General features: G+C 49.9%; 2 protein-coding genes across 2 annotated transcripts in view; both read left to right on the top strand.

The window, feature by feature from the left end:
* LOC147091646 (uncharacterized) overlaps window positions 1–6,849 on the top strand; it is a 41,973-nt gene extending 35,124 nt beyond the window's left edge. Inside the window, exon 2 of the mRNA XM_085976862.1 lies at window positions 5,680–6,849. Within this exon, the coding sequence (XP_085832988.1) occupies window positions 5,788–6,741 (954 nt within the window). The 5' untranslated portion in view covers window positions 5,680–5,787 and the 3' untranslated portion in view covers window positions 6,742–6,849. The remainder of the gene's footprint in view (window positions 1–5,679) is intronic.
* Window positions 6,850–12,549: 5,700 nt separating this feature from the next.
* On the top strand, window positions 12,550–14,548 carry LOC147091645 (uncharacterized). The gene is made up of 2 exons (XM_085976565.1): window positions 12,550–13,099; window positions 13,259–14,548. Exons 1-2 carry the CDS (start codon window positions 12,697–12,699, stop codon window positions 14,296–14,298), a joined length of 1,443 nt encoding a protein of 480 aa, XP_085832691.1. The 5' UTR covers window positions 12,550–12,696; the 3' UTR covers window positions 14,299–14,548.
* Window positions 14,549–21,680: the final 7,132 nt, after the last annotated feature.

The raw sequence follows: 21,680 nt of genomic DNA, 5'->3' as shown, positions 1-21,680 counted from the left end.
CATCAAACACTCCCAGGGCAGGTACAGCACGGGTTAGATACAGAGTAAAGCTCCCTCTGCACTGTCCCATCAAACACTCCCAGGGCAGGTACAGCACGGGTTAGATACAGAGTAAAGCTCCCTCTGCACTGTCACCATCAAACACTCCCAGGGCAGGTACAGCACGGGTTAGATACAGAGTAAAGCTCCCTCTACACTGTCCCATCAAACACTCCCAGGGCAGGTACAGCACGGGTTAGATACAGAGTAAAGCTCCCTCTGCACTGTCCCATCAAACACTCCCAGGGCAGGTACAGCACGGGTTAGATACAGAGTAAAGCTCCCTCTACACTGTCCCATCAAACACTCCCAGGGCAGGTACAGCACGGGTTAGATACAGAGTAAAGTTCCCTCTGCACCGTCCCATCAAACACTCCCAGGGCAGGTACAGCACGGGTTAGATACAAAGTAAAGTTCCCTCTGCATCGTCCCATCAAGCACTCCCAGGGCAGGTACAGCACTGGTTAGATACAGAGTAAAGCTCCCTCTGCACCGTCCCATCAAACACTCCCAGGGCAGGTACAGCACGGGTTAGATACAGAGTAAAGCTCACTCTACACCGTCCCATCAAACACTCCCAGGGCAGGTACAGCACGGGTTAGATACAGAGTAAAGTTCCCTCTGCACCGTCCCATCAAACACTCCCAGGGCAGGTACAGCATGGGTTAGATACAGAGTAAAGCTCACTCTACACTGACCCATCAAACACTCCCAGGGCAGGTACAGCACGGGTTAGATACAGAGTAAAGCTCCCTCTGCACTGACCCATCAAACACTCCCAGGGCAGGTACAGCTTGGTCAGATACAGAGTAAAGCTCCCTCTGCACTGTCCCATCAAACACTCCCAGGGCAGGTACAGCACAGGTTAGATACAGAGTAAAGCTCCCTCTACACTGTCCCATCAAACACTCCCAGGGCAGATACAGCACGGGTTAATACAGAGTAAAGCTCCCTCTACACTGTCCCATCAAACACTCCCAGGGCAGGTACAGCACGGGTTAGATACAGAGTAAAGCTCCCTCTGCACTGCCACATCAAACACTCCCATGGGTTACATACAGAGTAAAGCTCCCTCTGCACTTCAGCCAATGTCCCAAATTCCTCCATCACCATCTCTAGGAACGTTGTATCCCACCAGCAGGACAAACCCACCAGGGGTGGTGGCACAGTGATGTACAGTCCGGAAAGGAGTGGCCCTGGGAGTCCTCAACATTGATTCTGGAGCCCATGCGGGCTGCTGCTGATGGCCCACAGCACCTCATGGATGCCTAATTTTGAGCTGCTGGATCTGTTCTGAATCTACTTTGGTGGCAAAAACAAGAAGGTAGATTATTATCTGAACGGTAACAGATTGGGAGAAGGGGAAGTGCAACGAGACCTGGCTGTCCTTGTGCACCAGTCGCTGAAGGTAAGCATGCAGGTGCAGCAGGCAGTTAAGAAGGGAAATGGTATGCTGGCCTTCATAGCGAGAGGATTCGAGTACAGGAGCAAGGACGTCTTGCTGCAGTTGTACAGGGCCTTGGTGAGACCACACCTGGAGCACTGTGTGCAGTTTTGGTCGCCTTATCTGAGGAAGGATGTTCTTACCATGGAGGGAGTGCAGCGAAGATTCACCAGACTGATACCTGGGATTGCAGGAATGATGTATAAGGAGAGATTGGGTTGATTGGACTTATACTTGCTGGAGTTTAGAAGAATGAGAGGGGATCTCATTGAAACTTATAAAATTCTAACAGGACTAGACAGACTAGATGCAGGAAGGATGTTCCCGATGACGGGGAGTCCAGAACCAGGGGTCACAGTCTAAGGCTAAGGGGTGAGCCATTTAGGACAGAGATGAGGAATTTCTTCACCCAGAGAGTGGTGAACCTGTGGAATTCTCTGCCACAGAAGGCAGTTGAGGCCAATTCATTAAATATTTTCAAGAAGGAGTTAGATATATTTCTTAAGGCTAAACGGATCAAGGGATATGGTGAGAAGGCAGGGACAGGGTACTGAATTTGGATGATCAGCCATGATCTCATTGAATGGCGGAGCAGGCTCGAGGGGCCGAATGGCCTACTCCTGCTCCTATCTTCTATGTTTCTATGTAATTCCCTTTTGAAAGCCGTGATTGAATCTGCCTCCACCACCCTCTCGGGCAGTGCATTCCAGATCCTAACCACTCGCTGCATAAAAATGCTTTTCCTCATGTCGCCTTTGGTTCTTCTGCCAATCACCTTAAATCTGTGTCCTCTGGTTCTCGACCCTTCCGCCAGTGGGAACAGTTTCTACACTGTCAAGACCCCTCATGATTTTCAACACCTCTATCAAATCTCCTCTCTACCTTCTCTGCTCTAAGGAGAACCACCCCAGCTTCTCGAGTCTATCCACATAACTGAAGTCCCTCATCCCTTATCACTGGAACCATTCTTGTAAAGCTTTTCTGCAATCTCTCTAAGGCCTTCACATCCTTCCTAAAGTGCGGGGCCCAGAATTAGACACAATACTCCAGTTGAGGCCGAACCAGTGTTTTATAAAGGTTCATCATAACCTCCTTGCTTTTGGACTCTATGCCTCTATTTATTAAGCCCAGGATCCCGTATGCTTTTTTAACCACTTTCTCAACCTGCCCTGCCACCTTCAACGATTTGTGCACACATACCCCCAGGTCTCTCTGTTCATGCACACACTTTAGAATTGTACCCTTTAGTTTATATTGCCTCACTTGGTTCTTCCTACCAAAATGTATCACTTCGCACTTTTTTGCGTTAAATTTCATCTGCCACACGTCCGCCCATTCCACCAGCCTGTCTTTGTCTTCTTGAAATCTATCACTATCCTCCTCACTGTTCACTTTACTTCCAAGTTTTGTGTCATCTGCAAATTTTGAAATTGTGCGCTGTACACCCGAGTCTAAGTTATTGATGTATATCAAGTAAAGCAGTGGTCCTAGTGCCGACCCCTGGGGAACACCACTGTATACCTTCCTCCAGTCCGAAAAACAACCGTTCACCACTACTCTCTGTTTCCTGTCACTTTGCCAATTTCGTATCCATGCTGCCACTGTCCCTTTCATTCCATGGGCTTCAACTTTGCTGGTAAGCCTATAATGTGGCACTTGTCGAACGCCTTTTGGAAATCCATGACACCACGTTAACCACATTGCCCTCATCAACCCTCTCTGTTAGCTCATCAAAAACGTAATCAGAATCAGAGCGGCTGGGCCCGGTGGATGTGCGGCCAGGGCCCCGGCACCAGTAAACCCAGGGTGCAGCGCCTCCCCTATCAAAGCCGCCCCTTCCCAGTTTCTTCAGCCAGTTCCACCGAGTCCGACTCGGGAAAAGGACAGGAGCCAGGCTCCCAGAATGACCCGCGGCCCCGGGGAGCGTGCGCACTCTCGGCGGGGAATTCAGCACGTTGGATAGAGCGGTTTCTGGGACGCGTGGAATTGTGGGTGCTGCGGCCGCCATTAGTCAGCAGCTGTGGGGATGAGTTTTATTGCAGGCTGACGGAAGGTAGGTCCCTGGCCGCCTGTGTAGGTCTTTTTGTTGCTTCATTGTTGAGGATGTAACTAGTAAAATAGTTAAGGGTGAACCAGTGGATGTGTATTTGGACTTTCAGAAGGCTTTCGATAAGGTCCCGCATAAGAGATTAGCATGTAAAGTTAAGGCACATGGGATTGGGGGCAATGTATTGACTTGGATAGAGAACTGGTTGGCAGACAGAAGGCAGAAGAGTTGGAATAAACGGGTCTTTTTCCGAGTGGCAGGCAGTGACTAGTGGGGTACCACAGGGATCAGTCCTTGGACCCCAGCTATTCACAATATATATTAATGATCTAGACAAGGGAACTAGATGTAATATCTCCAAATTTGCAGACAACACAAAGCTGGGTGGGCGTGTGTGCTGTGAGGAGGATGCTGAGAAACTACAGGATGATTTGGACAGGTTGGGTGATTGGGCAGAAGAATGGCAGATGCAATATAACGTGGATAAATGTGAGGTTATCCACTTTGGTGGCAAAAGCAGGAAGGCAGATTATTATCTGAATGGCAATAGATTGGGAGAAGGGGAAGTGCAACGAGACCTGGGTGTCCTTGTGCACCAGCTGCTGAAGGTAAGCATGCAGGTGCAGCAGGCGGTTAAGAAGGCAAATGGTATGTTGGCCTTCGTAGCGAGAGGGTTTGAGTACAGGAACAAGGATGGCTTGCTGCAGTTGTACAGAGCCTTGGTGAGACCACATCTTGAGTATTGTGTGCAGTTTTGGTCGCCTTATCTGAGGGAGGATGTTCTTGCCGTGGTAAGAGTTCAACGAAGATTCACCAGGCTGATACCTGGGATGGCAGGAATGAAGTATGAGGAGAGATTGGGACGATTGGGCTTGTACTCGCTGGAGTTTACAAGAATCAGAGGGGATCTCATTGAAACTTATAAAATTCTGACAGGACTGGACAGACTAGATGCAGGAAGGATGTTCCTGATGGTCGGGGAGCCCAGAACCAGGGGTCACAGTCAAAGGATACGGGGTAAGCCATTTAGGACAGAAATTAGGAGGAATTTCTTCACCCAGAGAGTGGTGAACCTGTGGAATTCTCTACCAGAGAAGGCAGTAGAGGCCAATACATTAAATATATTCAAAAAGGAATTGGATGTATTTCTTAAAGCTAAAGGGATCAAGGGATATGGGGAGAAAGAAGGGACCGGGTACTGAATTTGGATGATCAGCCATGATCGCATTGAATGGCGGAGCAGGCTTGAGGGGCCGAATAGCCTACTCCTGCTCCTATCTTCTGTGTTTTTATATTTGTATGTTTCTATGTTTCAGTTTGAGCTGGAGTGGAGATGGAGGAGAAGGTGTTGGGTTTAACCCCCAGTACTTCTGACCCCAGGAGGACCCAACAATTTCCAATGTGAGACTGTCAAGGGAGGTGGATTCTAGGGGAGATTAGGTTGTTACATGGACACTGTCCGTACAATGTAAAAGAGTATTCTTTTAGGAACAAGTATTTCTGTACAGGCTTTTAATCCAGTTTACATCTACAGATTTGTTTTAATTCATTCTTTGGATGTGGGCGTAGCTCGCAAGAGCAGCAAATATTGCCAATCCCCAGTTTCCCGTTGAGAAGGGGGTGGTGAGTCGCCTTCTTGAACTACTGCAGTCCGTGTGGTGAAGGTATTCCCACAATGTTGTTCGGTAAGGAGTTCCAGGATTATGACCCAGCAACGATGAATATATCTGAGTCAGGATGATGTGTGACTTGGAGGGGAACTTGGATGTGATGGTGCTCCCATACAACAGCTGCCCTTGTCCTTCTAGGTGGTAGAGGTTGCGGGTTTTGGAGGTTCTATCAAAGTTCTGGTTGAGTTGCAGATGTATAAAGTTCCTTTCCTTCGCCCCCTCCCCCTCCCACCTCTCTCTCTCTCTCTATCCTCCCATAGAGACCAGAGTTGTGTGTAGGCCCAGACCAGGTGGCGGATTCCCTTCCTGAAGGACATCAGTGAACCAGTTGGATTTTTATGAAAATCCGCCAGTTTTCATGGTCACTTTTTTCTAGTGCCGGCCCCACAATTGACGAGATTCATTGAGCTCAATTTCACAACCTGCCTTTGTTTTCCTGTGGGTTGTCTCACGCTCCCTGTTTTATATTAATTTTACAGGGCACTGGAAGGGGAGGATTTACAGACGGTAAGCTCAAACCAAACATCACTTCAAGATCTGACAGAGTCACTCGACTCGCCAGATCTGAATCTCACCGGCCTCTGAACATGGAAGCAAAAAGCACCATTCACAGCGGGGAGAAACCGTACACGTGTTCTGTGTGTGGACGAGGCTTCAGCCAACCCTCTGGCCTATCGAGACACAAGCGCATTCACACCGGGGAGAGGCCATTCACCTGTTCTGAGTGTGGGAAGGGATTCACTCAGTCATCCAGCCTGCTGACACACCAGCGAGTTCACACTGGGGAGAGGCCATTCACCTGTTCTGAGTGTGGGAAGGGATTCACTCAGTCATCTGACCTTCAGACACACCAGCGTGTTCACACCGGGGAGAGACCGTTCACCTGCTTTGAGTGTGGGAAGGGATTCACTAATTCATCCAGCCTGCTGAATCACCAGCGAGTTCACACTGGAGAGAAACCGTTCACCTGCTCTGAGTGTGGGAAGGGATTCACTAATTCATCTCACCTACTGACACACCAGCGTGTTCACACTGGAGAGAGGCCGTTCACCTGCACTGAGTGTGGGAAGGGATTCACTCAGTCATCCCACCTACTGAGACACCAGCGTATTCACACTGGGGAGAGGCCGTTCACCTGCTCTGAGTGTGGGAAGGGATTCACTCGGTTATCCCACCTACTGACACACCAGCGAGTTCACACTGGGGAGAGGCCGTTCACCTGCTCTGAGTGTGGGAAGGGATTCACTCAGTCATCTGACCTGCTGAATCATCAGCGAGTTCACACTGGGGAGAGACCGTTCACCTGCTCTGAGTGTGGGAAGGGATTCACTCAGTCATCCAACCTGATGAATCATCAGCATGTTCACACTGGGGAGAGGCCATTCACCTGCTCTGAGTGTGGGAAGGGATTCACTAATTCATCCAACCTGCTGAATCACCAGCGAGTTCACACTGGGGAGAGGCCGTTCACCTGCTCCGAGTGTGGGAAAGGATTCACTCAGTCATCCAACCTGCTGACACACCAGCGAGTTCACAAGTGACTGCAGGGGTTGGACTCTGCTGTTATTGCTGCTGTTAATCACATCCAGGACTGAACCATGTTCATTCTGACAGTTGGGGTTTGTTTCTGCTGATGTTAATAACCCCTGTAACTGGGCTGGAGTTTAATATTCTGGATAGATGTCAAATAAACCAGCTTTGTTTTAAACACATTATTGTAGATTTTCTTCTTTCCCACCTGAGTGTTTAGCATCACCTGGCTGGGGCTCAATGGACAATCTAGGGGAGGATCGTGTGGTGGGAACAGAACTCCAGCCTGGACACAGTCCTTCAGGGCCACACTGAGAGGGGCAAACGGCACTTTGGTTTTTCTTGTCTCTCTTCACTGACAGCAAAGTTGCCGTGTGGGTTAATCTCGAGGCGTGTGAGAAACGTGTCCCAGCTACACTCTGCCATGGTTCAGAGCTCCTAGGCACCGAACAGAATGTTCCTTTAGGAATGTACCCCAGTGCTTTTATTTTAATGGCCTTATTAACCTGTGTTGCTACTTTTAGTGATTTGTGTATCTGTATCCCTGGATCCCTCTGCTCCTCCAGCCCATTTAGACTCTTAGGGGGAAATTCGGTGATGCCCCCTTTGGGTCGCTAACGTCACTGGGGCTAATTTTAGCGCCCTGAAAAAGTTAGCACCCCTGTGCATTAAATTCAGTGGTAGCGCCCCAGGCAGGAGGCAGGGCGCTACTGGAAGTGCTCCCCTCCCGCTTGAGGCGCTACCAGTGAATTTCACGGTGCTTCATGTCACAGCGCCATGCCTGTCGGCATGTAGCACCATGCCATAGCAGACCTCCCTCCCTGATTAAAGGGGAAGGGTGCAGCACTGCGCACACCTGGGCCCTGCTGGACCACCGGGGAGTGGGGTGTCAGATCAAGAGGAGCGCCGGGCTGTGCGATTGTGGCCGACACCCCGAAGAAGAAAGGGGAAGGGGGCAGGTGCTGGCAGTCGGCCAAAATAAAAAGTTGCCGCCCGACACCTGCCCTTTAAGTGGCATCGCCGCGGCTGCAGAAATGAGCCCTGACCCTGTCGGACATATCGTCCGGTGATAGGTCAGGGGTCGTAACCCAAGGTTGCAGCCAGGGTGCTGCGCTTGGCGATGATGTCATTGCCGGCGGTGCAGTACCGGCTACACCGCTAACCTCCCACTGAATATCGCGGGAAGCACAAAGCGACCCAATTTCACCCTCTTGTCCAAGTAGTGAGTGGCCTCCTTATTCTTCCCACCAAAACACACCACCTCACACTGACCTATAGTGAAATTCATTAACACACCCGCTCACACTGATCTGCAGTGAAATTCATTAACACACCGCCTCACACTGATCCATAGTGAAATTCATTAACACACCACCTCACACTGATCTATAGTGCATTCATTAACACACCACCTCACACTGATCTACAGTGAAATTCATTAACACATCCGCTCACACTGATCTGCAGTGAAATTCATTAACACACTGCCTCACACTGATCCATAGTGACATTCATTAACACACCACCTCACACTGATCTATCGTGACATTCATTAACACACCACCTCACACTGATCTACAGTGAAATTCATTAACACACCACATCACACTGATCTATAGTGAAATTCATTAACACACCACCTCACACTGATCTATAGTGAAATTCATTAACACACCTCACACTGATCTGCAGTGAAATTCATTAACACACCACATCATACTGATCTATAGTGAAATTCATTAACACACCACCTCACACTGATCGATAGTGAAATTCATTAACACAACACCTCACACTGATCTACAATGAAATTCATTAACACACCACCTCACACAGATCTATAGTGAAATTCATTAGCACAGCACCTCAAATTTATCTACAGTGAAATTCATTTGCCAATTACATGCCCATTCTGAAATGTATTAATGTCTTCTTGCATTTTGTCTTCCTCAGTATTAACTCTACCTCCCAATTTGGTGTTATCGACAAACTTTGAAATTGTTCTTCTGATTCACGCGTCCAAATCGTTTATGTAAATGGTGAACAATAGTGATCCCAGCGCCGATTCCTGTGGAACACCACTTCCCACCTTTTGCCAGTCTGAGTAGCTATTCTTAACCCCTACTCTCTCTTTTCTATTTTGTGACCAGCTTGCTATCCATAACAGTATGTAAGATCGACAAGATGACCAAGGTCAGGCTGTGTGGAGGGAAGGGCCAGGCAGCAGAATGGATGGAAAGCTGGCTACAAATCAGAAATCAGAGGGTTGGAGTTAAGGGAAGTTTGTTGTGATCTTTCCATCCATTCTGCTGCCTGGCCCTTGACTCCACACGGCCTGACCATGGTCATCTTGTAGACCGTACATACTGCAGACACAGTGCACCAGTGGTGGAGGGGGTGAATATTGAGTCCTGTGGCAGGGGCGCTGATGAAGTGGATTTCTCTGTCCGTGAGTTTTGAGGCATCGCTAGTTGCGTTTTTCACCTCTTCCCACCTTTTAAAAAAAACCTTGCTGCCAGTTTATTAAAGCCATTAACAGCCGCTCGGGTGGGACACACCAATAAATGAGGCCTTGTTTCCCTCAGAATGACAGGCCTGAACCCGAGTTAGAAAACATTTAGTAATTAAACCAGACTGGGCGGGGCCTGAGGTGCGAGTTAGTAGCGGAAAATTGGTGGCCAGCGTACTTCACACCAGGGCTGAGGACCCGGGGACTTAGGTTTCTGTGTCATTTATTGATTAATTTTGTTTATTGCCCAATCTCAATCAGACTGACAGGTCATCTTGCTGTCTGACAGAGGCGAGGGTCCCCAATGGAGTGCTCTCTATGCGGGAGTCCTTCCCAGCACCATTGGGGATCTGGGGTGGAGACTGTTGCAGGGAGCTGTCGTGTGCAACAGTTTTTAGCTCCTTTCTGGACTCCAAGGCCAGATGTGGTTTCTGTGGCCGAGAGGAGTCCATGGGCCGTGTACATATTCAGTGTGAGAGGTTACAGCCCCTGGATAGTTACCTGAAGGGGCTGCTCCTCAACTCTTGGTTACAATTTAGCCCCACGCTCCTAATCTTTGGCCGCCCGGTGCGGAGTGGTGGTGGGTAAGTGGGAGGATCTTCTCCTGGACCTGCTCTTGGGCCTGGCGAAAACAGCAATTTGTAGGCCCAGGATGGGTGGGGCCCATGGGGTCACTCTGGCTGCCTGCCTCTCTCCCATGGTCTTGTCCCGGCCCTGGAGAGGGAGCAGGCGGTGTCCACCGGTTCACTTGATACCTTCCTCGACCGCTGGACACGGAAGGTATCAAGAGGCGAAAATCGATCCTCACAATCACATTTTGATTTAATTATTAATTGTGTGTGTGTCACAAATACATTTCTTCTATTTTGATACAAAAGCTCTATTAGACATGTTAAACTACTAGTTCTTTAATCAGGGCTGCAGCTGCTGAAAGGTTGATTGTACTGAGGTTTGTGGCTGAGCTGGCAGACATGTTGTTCTGAAGTCTGATGTCTCACACCTGAAGAGTCTATGTCGTGTTGTAATGACCTTTTTCTGTTGCCTGGTGTCAGAAATAGAAATCAAAGGAAGATGATGCCCCACTCTGTTAATCAACTCTTTGACACATTTCCATTTCTTAATTTACAAAGATCACAACTCCATTAGTGAACAATGGATTGCCAGTCTGCCACTTTTTACTGAGGCTTGAAAGGATTCGGTGTGAAGCTGCACCTGCCCATCCGTCTGTGTGTCACTGTGTTTGGATTGTGTTAGACAACAGTCCTAATATCTCACCTACATCCATTACAATTTTGGAAATGTTAGATTGTACTTGGAAGAAGTTGAGTTTGAATCTAACAATTCTGAAATTGGGAGCTTTTAATGATTTCTGTTTTTCACATAACTATATAGTGATGTGATCAGTCAAAGCAAATTACAGATGGTGCTATTTACTGAACACAACTGAATAATTCTACAAGGATGCTATCGCAGTCTTCCTCAGTATTAACTGCACCCCCCAATTTAGTGTCATCAGCAAATTTTGAAATTGTACTTCTGATTCCCAAGTCCAAATCATTCATGTAAATAGTGAACAACAGTGGTCCCAGCACCAATCCCCATGGAACACCACTTCCCACCTTCCGCCCGTCTGAGTAAATAACTTTAACTCATCCCGTCACTATAACTGGACTTGTCTCTATTCCCGTGCCGAGGGGATTGCTGTACCAGATGGCAGGGGCAACATTTGGGGACTCTCGATTCTCCACCAATTCCCATTCCCCTTCTTTCTGGTGGATAATGGAGGTGCCACTGTGTGTAATGTGCAAGTGAGTAAGAGTTGTCAGCGAGGATTAATCAGCACTTTCTAATTGGAGATGATAATCAATGGAATCTTTCAGACAATGAATTGTAGATTTTATAGCAAAGATTAATATACGATTGAAGTATAAGTTCATAATTTTATTGTAAAATATTTCAGGAACACTCATCAGAAATTAAGGGGAAAGTTCAGACAGCAGTACTTAAAGGGACACTGCGGCCCCGACAACTCAATCAGCTATATATCCAGAATATTAAAATCCAGCCCAGTTATAGGGGTTATTAACATCAGCAGAAACAAACCCCAACTGTCAGAATGAACATGGTTCAGTCCTGGATGTGATTAACAGCAGAATCGAACCTCTGCAGTCACTTGTGAACTTGCTGGTGTCTCAGCAGGTTGCATGACTGATTGAATCCCTTCTCACATACTGAGCAGGTGAACGGCCTCTCCACGGTGTGAACTCGCTGGTGTGTCAGCAGGTTGGATGAATGAGTGAATCCCTTCCCACACATGGAGAAGGTGAACGGCCTCACCCCAGTGTGAGCTCGCTGGTGTGTCAGCAGGTTGGATGACTGATTGAATCCCTTCCCACACACGGAGCATGTGAATGGCTTCTCCCCAGTGTGAATGCGCTGTTGTCTCAGAAGGTCAGAGGAATTAGTGAATCCCTTCTCACACACGGGGCAGGTGAATGGCCTCTCCCCAGTGTGAATGCACTGGTGCTCAATGAGGTGAGATGACTGCCTGAACCTCTTCCCACAGTGAGAGCAACTGAATGGTCTCTCCTCAGTGTGAAGTCGCTGGTGTGTCAGAAGGTGGGATGACTGACTAAATCCCTTCCCACACTTGGAGCAGGTGAACAGCCTCTCCCCGGTGTGACTGCATCGATGAGTTTCCAGCTGGGACGGGGAGCTAAATCCCTTCCCACAGTCCCCACATTCCCACAGTTTCTCCGTGGTGTGGGTGTCCTTGTGTCTCTCCAGGTTGGACAATCAGTTGAAGCCTCATCCACGCACACAACACGTGTACGGTTTCTCCCCGCTGTGAACGGTGCGATGTTTTTTCAGACTGTGTAACTGGTTAAAGCTCTTTCCACAGTCAGTGCACTGGAACACTCTCACTCGGGTGTGTGTGTCTCAGTGCTTTTCCAGTCACACCGATCTTTGAAATCTTTATCCACAGACAGAACAGGCAAACATTTCTCCTTCCACATTCAAAGGCCGATGATATTCCCTGTAAAAGCAGTTTACAAAAGACATCACTGTAAGTTCAGGATTAAATTCGGAACAGATAATTCGAGGGCTAGATTTTCAGTATAGGCAGTTTTGGGGCGCTAACCTTAGCGCCCACCCGAAGTTAGCGCCCGCCCCAAAGTAGCGCCCCGTTGCCGGAAATTCAGTGGCTTCGCCCTAAGAGGTTGGTGGAGCGCTAAAAGAGGCGTTCCACTACTATCTTTAGGTGCTATGCCGGCGGTCCAGAAGGATAGCGCCCAGGCGGGGCGCAGCATGGGTGCGGTCATTTTTGGACTGACAGCAGACCCCGTGGCGCCGACCAGCTCTTAAAGGGGGAAGGGACGAATTGGTCTGCTGCCACGCCCTGCACACTGCAGCCTTGCAAAGAGGCCTCAACACTGCTGCTCAGCCCCAGGGAGTCATGGCAACGCCAGAGAAGGCCCGTCAGCATGCCCTGCGCTTCTCAGAGGGTGATCTGGACATAATGGTCACAGCTTTGGAGGTGAGGCGCTACATTAGGGCTTCATTCTGGCCAAGCTATTCCACCATGGGAGGCTGTGCACACTACATCAGGGCTTCACTCTGGCCAAGCTATTCCACCATGGGAGGCAGTGCACACTACATCAGGGCTACACTGCGCACTTACAGCCCGTCCTTTTTCTTGCAGGCTAAAGTAGCCTTTAATCGCCAGGCCCATGCCAGGGGTGGCCGCGCCAAGCTGCAGAAGCTCACTCGGCTGGAGGAGCACGTGTGTGTGCTCATGGGAGCCCGTGTGATCGTCCCCACAGCGTGCGGAGTAGCCGACCCTCCACTGCCCGGCAATGGTAAGGACCTCACCTTTTGGCCCTCTCGCGTCGCACTGGCCCATCCGAGCTACCTCCTTTGCCACTGTCCCACCAATGCGCTGAATGCCACCAGTCCTAACTCCCTCGCTGACGCCGTCTCCTCACTCTGAAGCTACTCTTGTGCATTTCTGCTTTCAGCTGGTGACGACCAGGACCCTGAAGCTGCCAGTGACAGCACCTCTGAGCAGGAGGAGGAGGAGGAGCAAGCCGGACCATCGGGGGAACAGTCACGTCCCACAGGAGAGGAGGAAATGCTTGACACCTCCTCACTGGACGAGTGCCTGGAGGAACTGTCGCAGGGCAATGCAGCTTCTGGGACCAGTGGCGTCCAGCCACCCAGGAGCCGTGCGCGTGGCCCGCGGCCTTCCCCCCAAAGGGGGGAAGGATCAGAGGGGAGTGCTGCTGATCGGCACACTCGCCGCCACCAACGTGACAAGGGTCCCCTAGTTCGGCCCCCTCCTCCCCAGCGGGAGAGTCGCGACTCCAGTCCGGACACCTTCACCTCGGAGGAGGTGCGGAAGCTGGATAAGATGGCCGAGGATTTGGACCGGCGCCACACGGAGCTCATGAGCGTGGTGGGGCGCATGCCTGAGGCCATCGAGTCGCTGGCGACCAGTGTGCGCGAGTTCGGGGCAGCAACTGCCGCGAGTGGCGGCATGCTGACTGATGCCGTCAAGACCCTGGCGGATGTGATGCGGGCGCACACCAGGACAACAGGGGCACTCACTGCTGCCACACGCGCTGTCTCAGGCAGGCATCGCCAGCGCAGCCGCCGCGCTGGACCATCCCAGCAAGCCGCCCCTCGGCTGATTGTTGCGGATCCTGCAGTGCGGGCCCGGACGAGTGCCACCGCACCACAGCACCAGCCAGCGCATCCCAGACACCAGCTGGCCCACATTGCGCCATCTGTCGCCGCCATTCCCCCACTGGGGCGTCAAGGGCAAGCGGCTGCAGCTGATGGTGGCCAGGCTCAGGTGCGCCACTCAGCAGACGGCCCCTCGAGGGCCAAACGCCGTGTAGGCCGCCCCCCAGCGGCATCTGGCGGAAGGGCATCTGAGCCTCAGGCGCCTTCCCCCAGCCTCGCAGCAGCCACTGGGCAGAGCTTGCGAAGGAGCAGCAGGCCGGGCAGGGGAGTCAAAAGGCTGGGCAAGGTCTCGCCCTCTCGGGCCACTCAGTAGAGGGTGTGGGCAGCTTTCCTTTTATATGGCGGTGGCCATCTTTATTTTGCCCATGGTTGTGTTGTTGGAGGGCTTATTTTTTGCGTTAGGCCGACGTTGAGGCCCGGTTTGAAGAAAGGTGGAGTGACTCCTCCCCAGTTTGTGGGAGTGAGTCGTTTGTTGGGCTTTTTGTGGGGCCCATTTATTGTTTTTGGGGATTCATGTGGGAAGGGCTTTTCATTTTTGTGTAATAAATAATTATCTTTATTCATGCAGTCTCCATGGTTGTTCTTCTTAGTGTTTGTTGGCTTCGCCGGCTGAGGGCTTGCGGAGCGGCTGCATTCATCTTCCCTCATGGCCCCTGGCCATTCCCTGACAGGGGGCTTAGAAGTACCGTGTAATAAGGTGGCGTCGTGCGGCCCTTGGCCCTGGTCGCTCCCTCCTGGGAACGTACTCCTGCTCCTCCTCCTCCTCCTCATGCTCCTCCTGCTCCTCCTCCTGAGGTGCTGGTCCAACGTCAGGTGGCAGTGCCTGAGTCCTGCGGATAGCCAGGTTGTGTAGCATGCAGCAAACCACCACAAATTGGGAGACCCGGTCCGGCGAATACTGGAGAGCTCCTCCGGAGCGATCAAGGCAGCGGAACCGCTGCTTGAGGACCCCAATAGTTTGCTCGATGATGTTGCGGGTGGTTTGATGGCTCTCGTTGTAGGCCTCTTCAGCAGCGGTCCTGGGTGCGCGGAGCGGGGTCATGAGCCAGGTGCACAAAGGATAGCCTTTGTCCCCGAGTAGCCATCCTCTTGGGGGAGGCTGTGCCTGGAACATGTCATGCACAGTACTCTGCCGCAGGATAAAGGCATCGTGGCTGCTGCCTGGGAAGCTGGCATTGACTGCCATGATGCGCTGCTTGTGGTCACACACCAGCTGCACATTCAGAGAATGGTAGCCCTTCCTGTTGCGATACTGCTCGCCATGCTCCAGAGGGGCCCGCAAAGCCACATGCGTACAGTCAATGGCGCCCTGCACCAAGGGGAATTCCCCGAGTCTGGAAAATCCCAATACGCGCTGATGCTGGCTCTCCAGGGCCATGGGGAAGGAGATGAATTGGCTTCTCCTTCTGAACAGTGCTTCGGTCACCTGGCGGATGCAGCGATGCGCGCCGTACTGGGAGATGTTTGCTATGTCCCCAGCAGCGTATTGGAAGGAGCCGGTGGCATAGAAGTTCAATGCCACCGTCACCTTCACTTCCACCGACAGAGACGTCCTGCACCTGAGCTTTGGCCGCAGATCTCGGCGAAGCAGGTGGCAGATCTCTGCAATCACCTCCTTTCGGAATCGGAGCCTTTTAACACATCGCGCGGCACTCATGTTTAGGTAGGAGCGCTGCTGGCGGTATAGCCTGACTGGGTAAGGCCTACGTGGCCGACACCTGTAGCCCCCTCTGCCTCTAGCCAGGGCTGCCCCTCTCACAATGCGTCTGCGAGCCCTACGGACATGGAGCTGCAGCTCCGCGTTGGCACCCCATGCAACCCCCATCAAATCCTGGCAAACACTCAAATTTCCAAAAGGCCACTTGCAGCGCTCTGGCCTGAGTCCAAAAATACCTGAGCTCTTGCTGCTTGAAACCAGTTAGCTATCCTCCTTGTTGTGTCTCCAGAAATGCGTTGCACAAGAGTGTTTTCTGAAAAAAGGCTGGCCTTTATACTGGAGAGTACGTCCCCTTTAATTTGCGCCCCCCGGGGCCCGCGCTGGTTGTGTTGCGTTCCTTTTTCCAAACGCTCCGGCCGCCAGCCACACAATGGGGCGGTCCGACTGAAGTTTGGAATTGGGGCGGCCAAAGGGCGTTGCACGAGGATGTGACGTCATTGTCTGCGCGCGCATCCGGGCGGGCGCTAAACTTTGCGCCGGCGCTAACAGGCAACTTAATTTGGGGCGGGGTGCAAACTGCGCTGCGCACGGGCGCTACACACATAGCGCCTGAAAATCACTTCTCTTAAGGCGCTAACTGTTGGCGCTAGCAACTGAAAATCTAGCCCCTAGTTTCTATGGAACATTCCTCTCTTAGTACATAGAATTACACAGATTGTACAGCACAGAAACAGGCCAATCGGCCCAACTGGTCCATGTGGTCTTTATGCTCCACACGAGCCTCCTCCCATCTCTCTTCATCTCACCCTATCAGCATCTCCTTCTATTCCTTTCTCCCATGTGTTTATCCAGCTTCCCCTTAAATACATCCATGCTCTTCGCCTCAACCACTCCCTGTGGCAGCAAGTTCCACATTCTCAGCACCCTCTGGGTGAAGGAGTTTAATCTAAATAGGACTTCCCTGGGCAGCCAATGAGCACTGCTGCCTCTTTTGTGAATTTCCTGGTGAGGCGAAACAGTTGATATTTTCTGATCAAAAAGAGCTGAGCTCAGCAGCATTAGTCCTGTTTTGCCTCCTTTGGAGACCAGGTGTACGAGCAGAGCGAGCGCAGCCTTCACAGCAACTGCAATAAAATTGTTACAGTTGTGAAGGAACTTTGTGTCAGTGCACTGGACCACAAACAAAGTATGTGTGTCGATTATTGTCTTATTACCCTACTGTAAAGTGCCTTGAGATGTTTTAAAAGCTCTATTTAAAGGTAAGTTGTTGTTGGTGTCTAGAGAACTCTGTTGAAATTTAGTGAAATGATCAATAACCAAGGAAGATCAGTTCTTTGTTTGGTTCTGTTAGTTTTCATAGAATCATTGAAAAGTACAGCACGAAGGAGGCCATTCGGCCCATCGTGCCTCTGCTGTCTCTTAGAAAGAGCACTCGTGCTTAGTCCCACATCCCTGCTTGTTGTCCGTAACCCTGTAAGATCCACATCCTCAAGTACCCGCCCAACTCCCTTTTAAAATCATTGATGGAATCAGCTCATGACCTTTTCACGTCGAGCGTTCCAGATCCCGACAACTCTCTGAGTTTTATTCAATTGTTACCACAGTTGCTTCTGTGGAGGTTTAATAATAAATGCATTTTGCTGTGAAAGCAATTAAAACATTCCTAGCATATAAATAGACAGATGCATCAAAATATTAAAATTGTGGGAGGTGGGGTCAGTGCTCACCAGGGTCCAATAAACAATGGAATTCTTGTTTCCCAACCCAATGCTCAGAAGATGAAGTCCCAGAGCTGCCTCTGGCTCGGTTCCACCTGCCCTATTCTGACAAGCTGAGGTGTTGGTCAGTGCACTGTGATTGCCCTGTGAGCAGAAAATGGCAAATATAGAAATATGACCAAAATAACACTTTAACCCCAAAGCTGTAAATCCCCATCCCACACACTCTCCCTGCTCCCTGTGCTGAAATCCAAACCCATCGCACCATCTCCAACATTTCTTTCCTCCACTCCCAGTTTTCCCCCTCCCTCTACTCTGGTTGGGTTCAGTTCTCCACCTGCTGTGTGCAGAGTGAGAATAAAATCAACGTGATAATGATTGTCTCTCCTGGTCACTGGGACTCTGAAACCTTCAGTTCTCCACCTGCTGTGTGCAGAGTGAGAATAAAATCAATGAGTCAATGATTGTCTCCCCTGGTCACTGGGACACTGAAGCCCTGCCCACTCTCTGTTCCTGTACAAAGATGGCCGCGCATGCGCCCTGCTGCAGGTAGAACCGGTCTGTCTTTCATTCACCAAGATGGCGGTGGGTAACCCGGGCCTGTCAACGAGAAAAAGCCTCACCGCTACCATCCGGCGGAACACATTCGGCCGCTGGATCTCATTCGGGCCTGAGACAATTCTCCAACTTTATAAACCCTGAGGCGTGACCTACCCGCAGTTTATTAACCTCCCGAACCTGCTCCCACTGACCTGCAACTCTGCCCGGCGACCGCGCGGGGCTTTCTTTGTAAAGCCAGTGAGGGACATGTGACCCGGGCCCACTGCCTGATTGACGTGAGCTTCCGACCAATAGGGAGCAAGCGGGGCGGGGCTGGAGGAGCGAGCCGGCGGCGGGTCCTCCAACCAATCAGGGAGCCCGAGGGGCGGGACTAGCACCGGCTGATTGTCTGATCCGCAGGGCAGCGAGTTTCTCCAGTCCCTTGTTCAGGGCCCGGGGCCAGGGGAGGCTGTGGGCCTTTATTCCCCTCATTGGACACAAGGCTCTTTGGCTCACAACACACTGGCTCAGGTTTCAATAGAGACCTTTTAATTTCATCCATAAAAGCAGATAAACCCCCGTGCTTCTGTTGAACAAAGTTTCTAATATTTGGGAGTAAAAGTACAAGTTTTTTTCCCTCTGGGGAATTTATTATTAGTTTCAGGAAACAGCAACCACTTGTATTTATAAAGTGCCTTTAATGTAGTAAAACATCCCAAGGCTCTTCACAGGAGCGTTATAAAACAAAATTTGACACCGAGCCACATGAGATATTAGGGCAGATGACCAAAAGCTTGGTCAAAGAGCATCTTAAAAAAGGAGAGAGAGGTAGAGAGATGGAGAGGTTTAGGGAAGGAATTCCAAAGGTTTAGGGCCCAGGCAGCTGAAGGCACGGCCACCAATGGTGGAGCAATTAAAATCGGGGATGCTCAAGAGGGCAGAATTAGAGAAGCGCAAATATCTCCGGGGGGGGGGGGTTTGTAGAGGCTGGAAGAGATTACAGAGATAGGGAGGGGCGAGGCCACGGAGGGATTTGAAAACAAGGCTGAGAATTTTAAGGATGAGACACTTGAGGAAAAGCAGGGAGTGGGGTGGGTCAAGCCCTTATGGGACAGGGTCGTTATTTCTGTTCTGCGACAGTTACTGGGACAGACTGTATCTCCCCCTCTTCTCCACACAGGGATTTGTGGTAGTTAAAGGGACAGCGATTCTTCTTGTTCCACGAGATTGTAATTAAAGGGACACTACTCTGAGATGGCTGTGAACTTTTAGTGCCGCCAGCCTTTCTAAAACATCTTCCTTTTTTTGAAGATCTGTGTGAACTCGCTGGTGACTCAGCAGGTTGGATGAACTCTGAAACCTCTTTGCACAGTCAGAACATTTAAAGGGTCTCTCATCGGTTCTGGGACAGGAGGGATCTGGTTAACAGTGATCACAATATCATTGGGTTTAAAGTAGTTATGGAAAGGGACAAAGAAGAATCAATGGTGAAAATACCCAGCTGGAAGAGAGCCAATTTCAGTGATTTGAGAAGGGATCGAGCACAGGTGGACTGGAAACAAAGATTGTCCAGGAAAACAGTGAATGACCAATGGCAGGCCTTCAAGGCTGAGATAGTTCGGGTACAAACCAAGCCTATTCCCATAAGGAGGAAAGATGGGCATCCAAAGCTAGAGCTCCCGATGACAAAGGATATTGAGGTTAGAATAAAACAGAGAAAGGAGGTTTACGACAAATGTCAGGTACAGAATACAGTCAAAAACCAGGAGAATACAGAGAGTGCAGGGGAAATTGAAACAGGATATAAGGACAAAGAGAATATGAGAAAAGAATAGCGGGTAACATAAAAGAGAACCCAAAAATCTTCTATAAACATATGAAAAGTAAAAGGATAGATAAATGAATGGTGGGGCCGATTAGGGACCAAATAGGAGCACATCATACAGAGGCAGAGGGCATGGCTGAGGTACTGAATGAGCACTTAGCATCTGTCTCCGCAAAAGAAGAGGATGAAGTTCATGTCGCAGTAGAGGAGGGGGAGTAGAGAAATTGGATAAAAATGGATAGAAAGGAGGTGCTAAATAGATTGTCATCACTCAAAGTTAACAAGTCACCCGGTCCGGATGGGATGCATCCTAGGTTGTTGAGGGAAGCTAGGGTGGAGATAGCAGAAGCTCCGACCACAATCTTTCAATCTCCCTCAGATATATGGGAGGGGTGCCAGAGGACTGGAGGATTGCAAATGTTACACCCTGTTTAAAAAAGGGGAGAGGGATAAACCTGGTAACTACAGGCCAATCAGTCTAATGTCAGTGGTGGGTGAACGACTAGAGACCATTGTCAATGTCAAAATTAATTCTCACTTGGAGAAGCATGGGATAATAAGGGGCAGCCAGTATGGATTTGTTAAAGGTAAATCGTGTCTGACGAACCTGATTGAGTTCTTTGATGAAGTAACAGAGGGTTGATGAAGGTAGTGCAGCAAATGTTGTATACATGGACTTTCTAAAGGCATTTGACAAAGTACCACATAAGAGACTTATTCGGAAAATAGAAGCACAGGAAATTAAAGGGATGATGGTAATTTGGGTATATAATTGGCTGAGGGATAGGAGACAGTGAGCAGTGCTGAGGGATGTTTTTCTGACTGGAGGGAAATATGCAGTGGGTTCACCCAGAAGTCGGGATTAGGACCATTGCTTTTCTTGTTATATATAAATGACCTGGATTGGGTATAGGTGTACAATTTTGAAGTTTACGGATGATACAAAACTTGGCAACGTAGTAAATAGTGAGCATAGTAATAGCAGACTTCAGAAGGACAGAGACAGACTGTGAAATGAGCAGACACAAGGCAGATGAAATTAAATGAGGATAAGTGTGAAGTGATGCACTTTGGGAGAAACAACAGGGAGAGGCCGTATAATCTAAATGGGACTATTTTGAGGGGGTGCCAGAGCAAAGGGACCTGGGGGGTCCATATTCACAAATCTTTGAAAGTGCCACGGCAAGTTGGTGAGGCGGTTCAGAAAGCATATGGGGTACTTGGCTTTGTAAATAGGGCCATTGAATACAAAAACAAGGAAGTTACACTAAACCTTTACAAATCACTAGTTAGGAACATAGGACAGGAGGAGGCCATTCAGTCCCTCGAGCCTGTTCTGCCATTCAATGTGATCATGGCTGATCTGCAATCTAACTCCATACACCCGCCTTTGGCCCATATCTCTTAATACCTTTGGGTAACAAAAACCTATCAATCTCAGATTGAAAATTAACAATTGATCTCGCATCAATTGCCATTTGTGGAAGAGAGTTCCAAACTTCTACCACCCTTTGTGTGTAGAAGTGTTTCCTAATTTCACTCCTGAAAGGTCTGGCTCTAATTTTTAGACGATGCCCCCAGTCCGAGAATCCCCAACCAGCGGAAATAGATTCTCTCTATCTATCCTCTGTTCCCCTTAATATCCTAAAAACTTCAATCAGATCACACCTTAACCTTCTAAATTCAAGGGAATACAACCCTAATTTGTGTAATCCCTCCTCGTAACTTAATCCTTGAAGTCCAGGCATCATCCTGGTAAACCTACGCTGCACTCCCTCCAAGGCCAATATATCCTTCCTTAGGTGTGGTGCCCAGAACTGCTCACAGTGCTCCAGGTGTGGTCTAACCAGGGTGTTGTACAGCTGCAGGGTTTTGGCCTCAGCTGGAGTCTTGTGTACAGTTCTGGGCACCACACTTTAGGAAGGATGTCAAGGCCTTGGAGAGGGTGCAGAGGA

The sequence above is a fragment of the Somniosus microcephalus genome, unplaced genomic scaffold (assembly GCF_052327205.1).
Source record: "Somniosus microcephalus isolate GS21.2 unplaced genomic scaffold, FLI_Smic_1.0 unresolved_chr3, whole genome shotgun sequence".
NCBI classification, from domain to species: Eukaryota; Metazoa; Chordata; class Chondrichthyes; order Squaliformes; family Somniosidae; genus Somniosus; species Somniosus microcephalus.
Note: the sequence above shows the minus strand (reverse complement) of the source record. Positions and strands in the feature narration are given on the sequence as shown.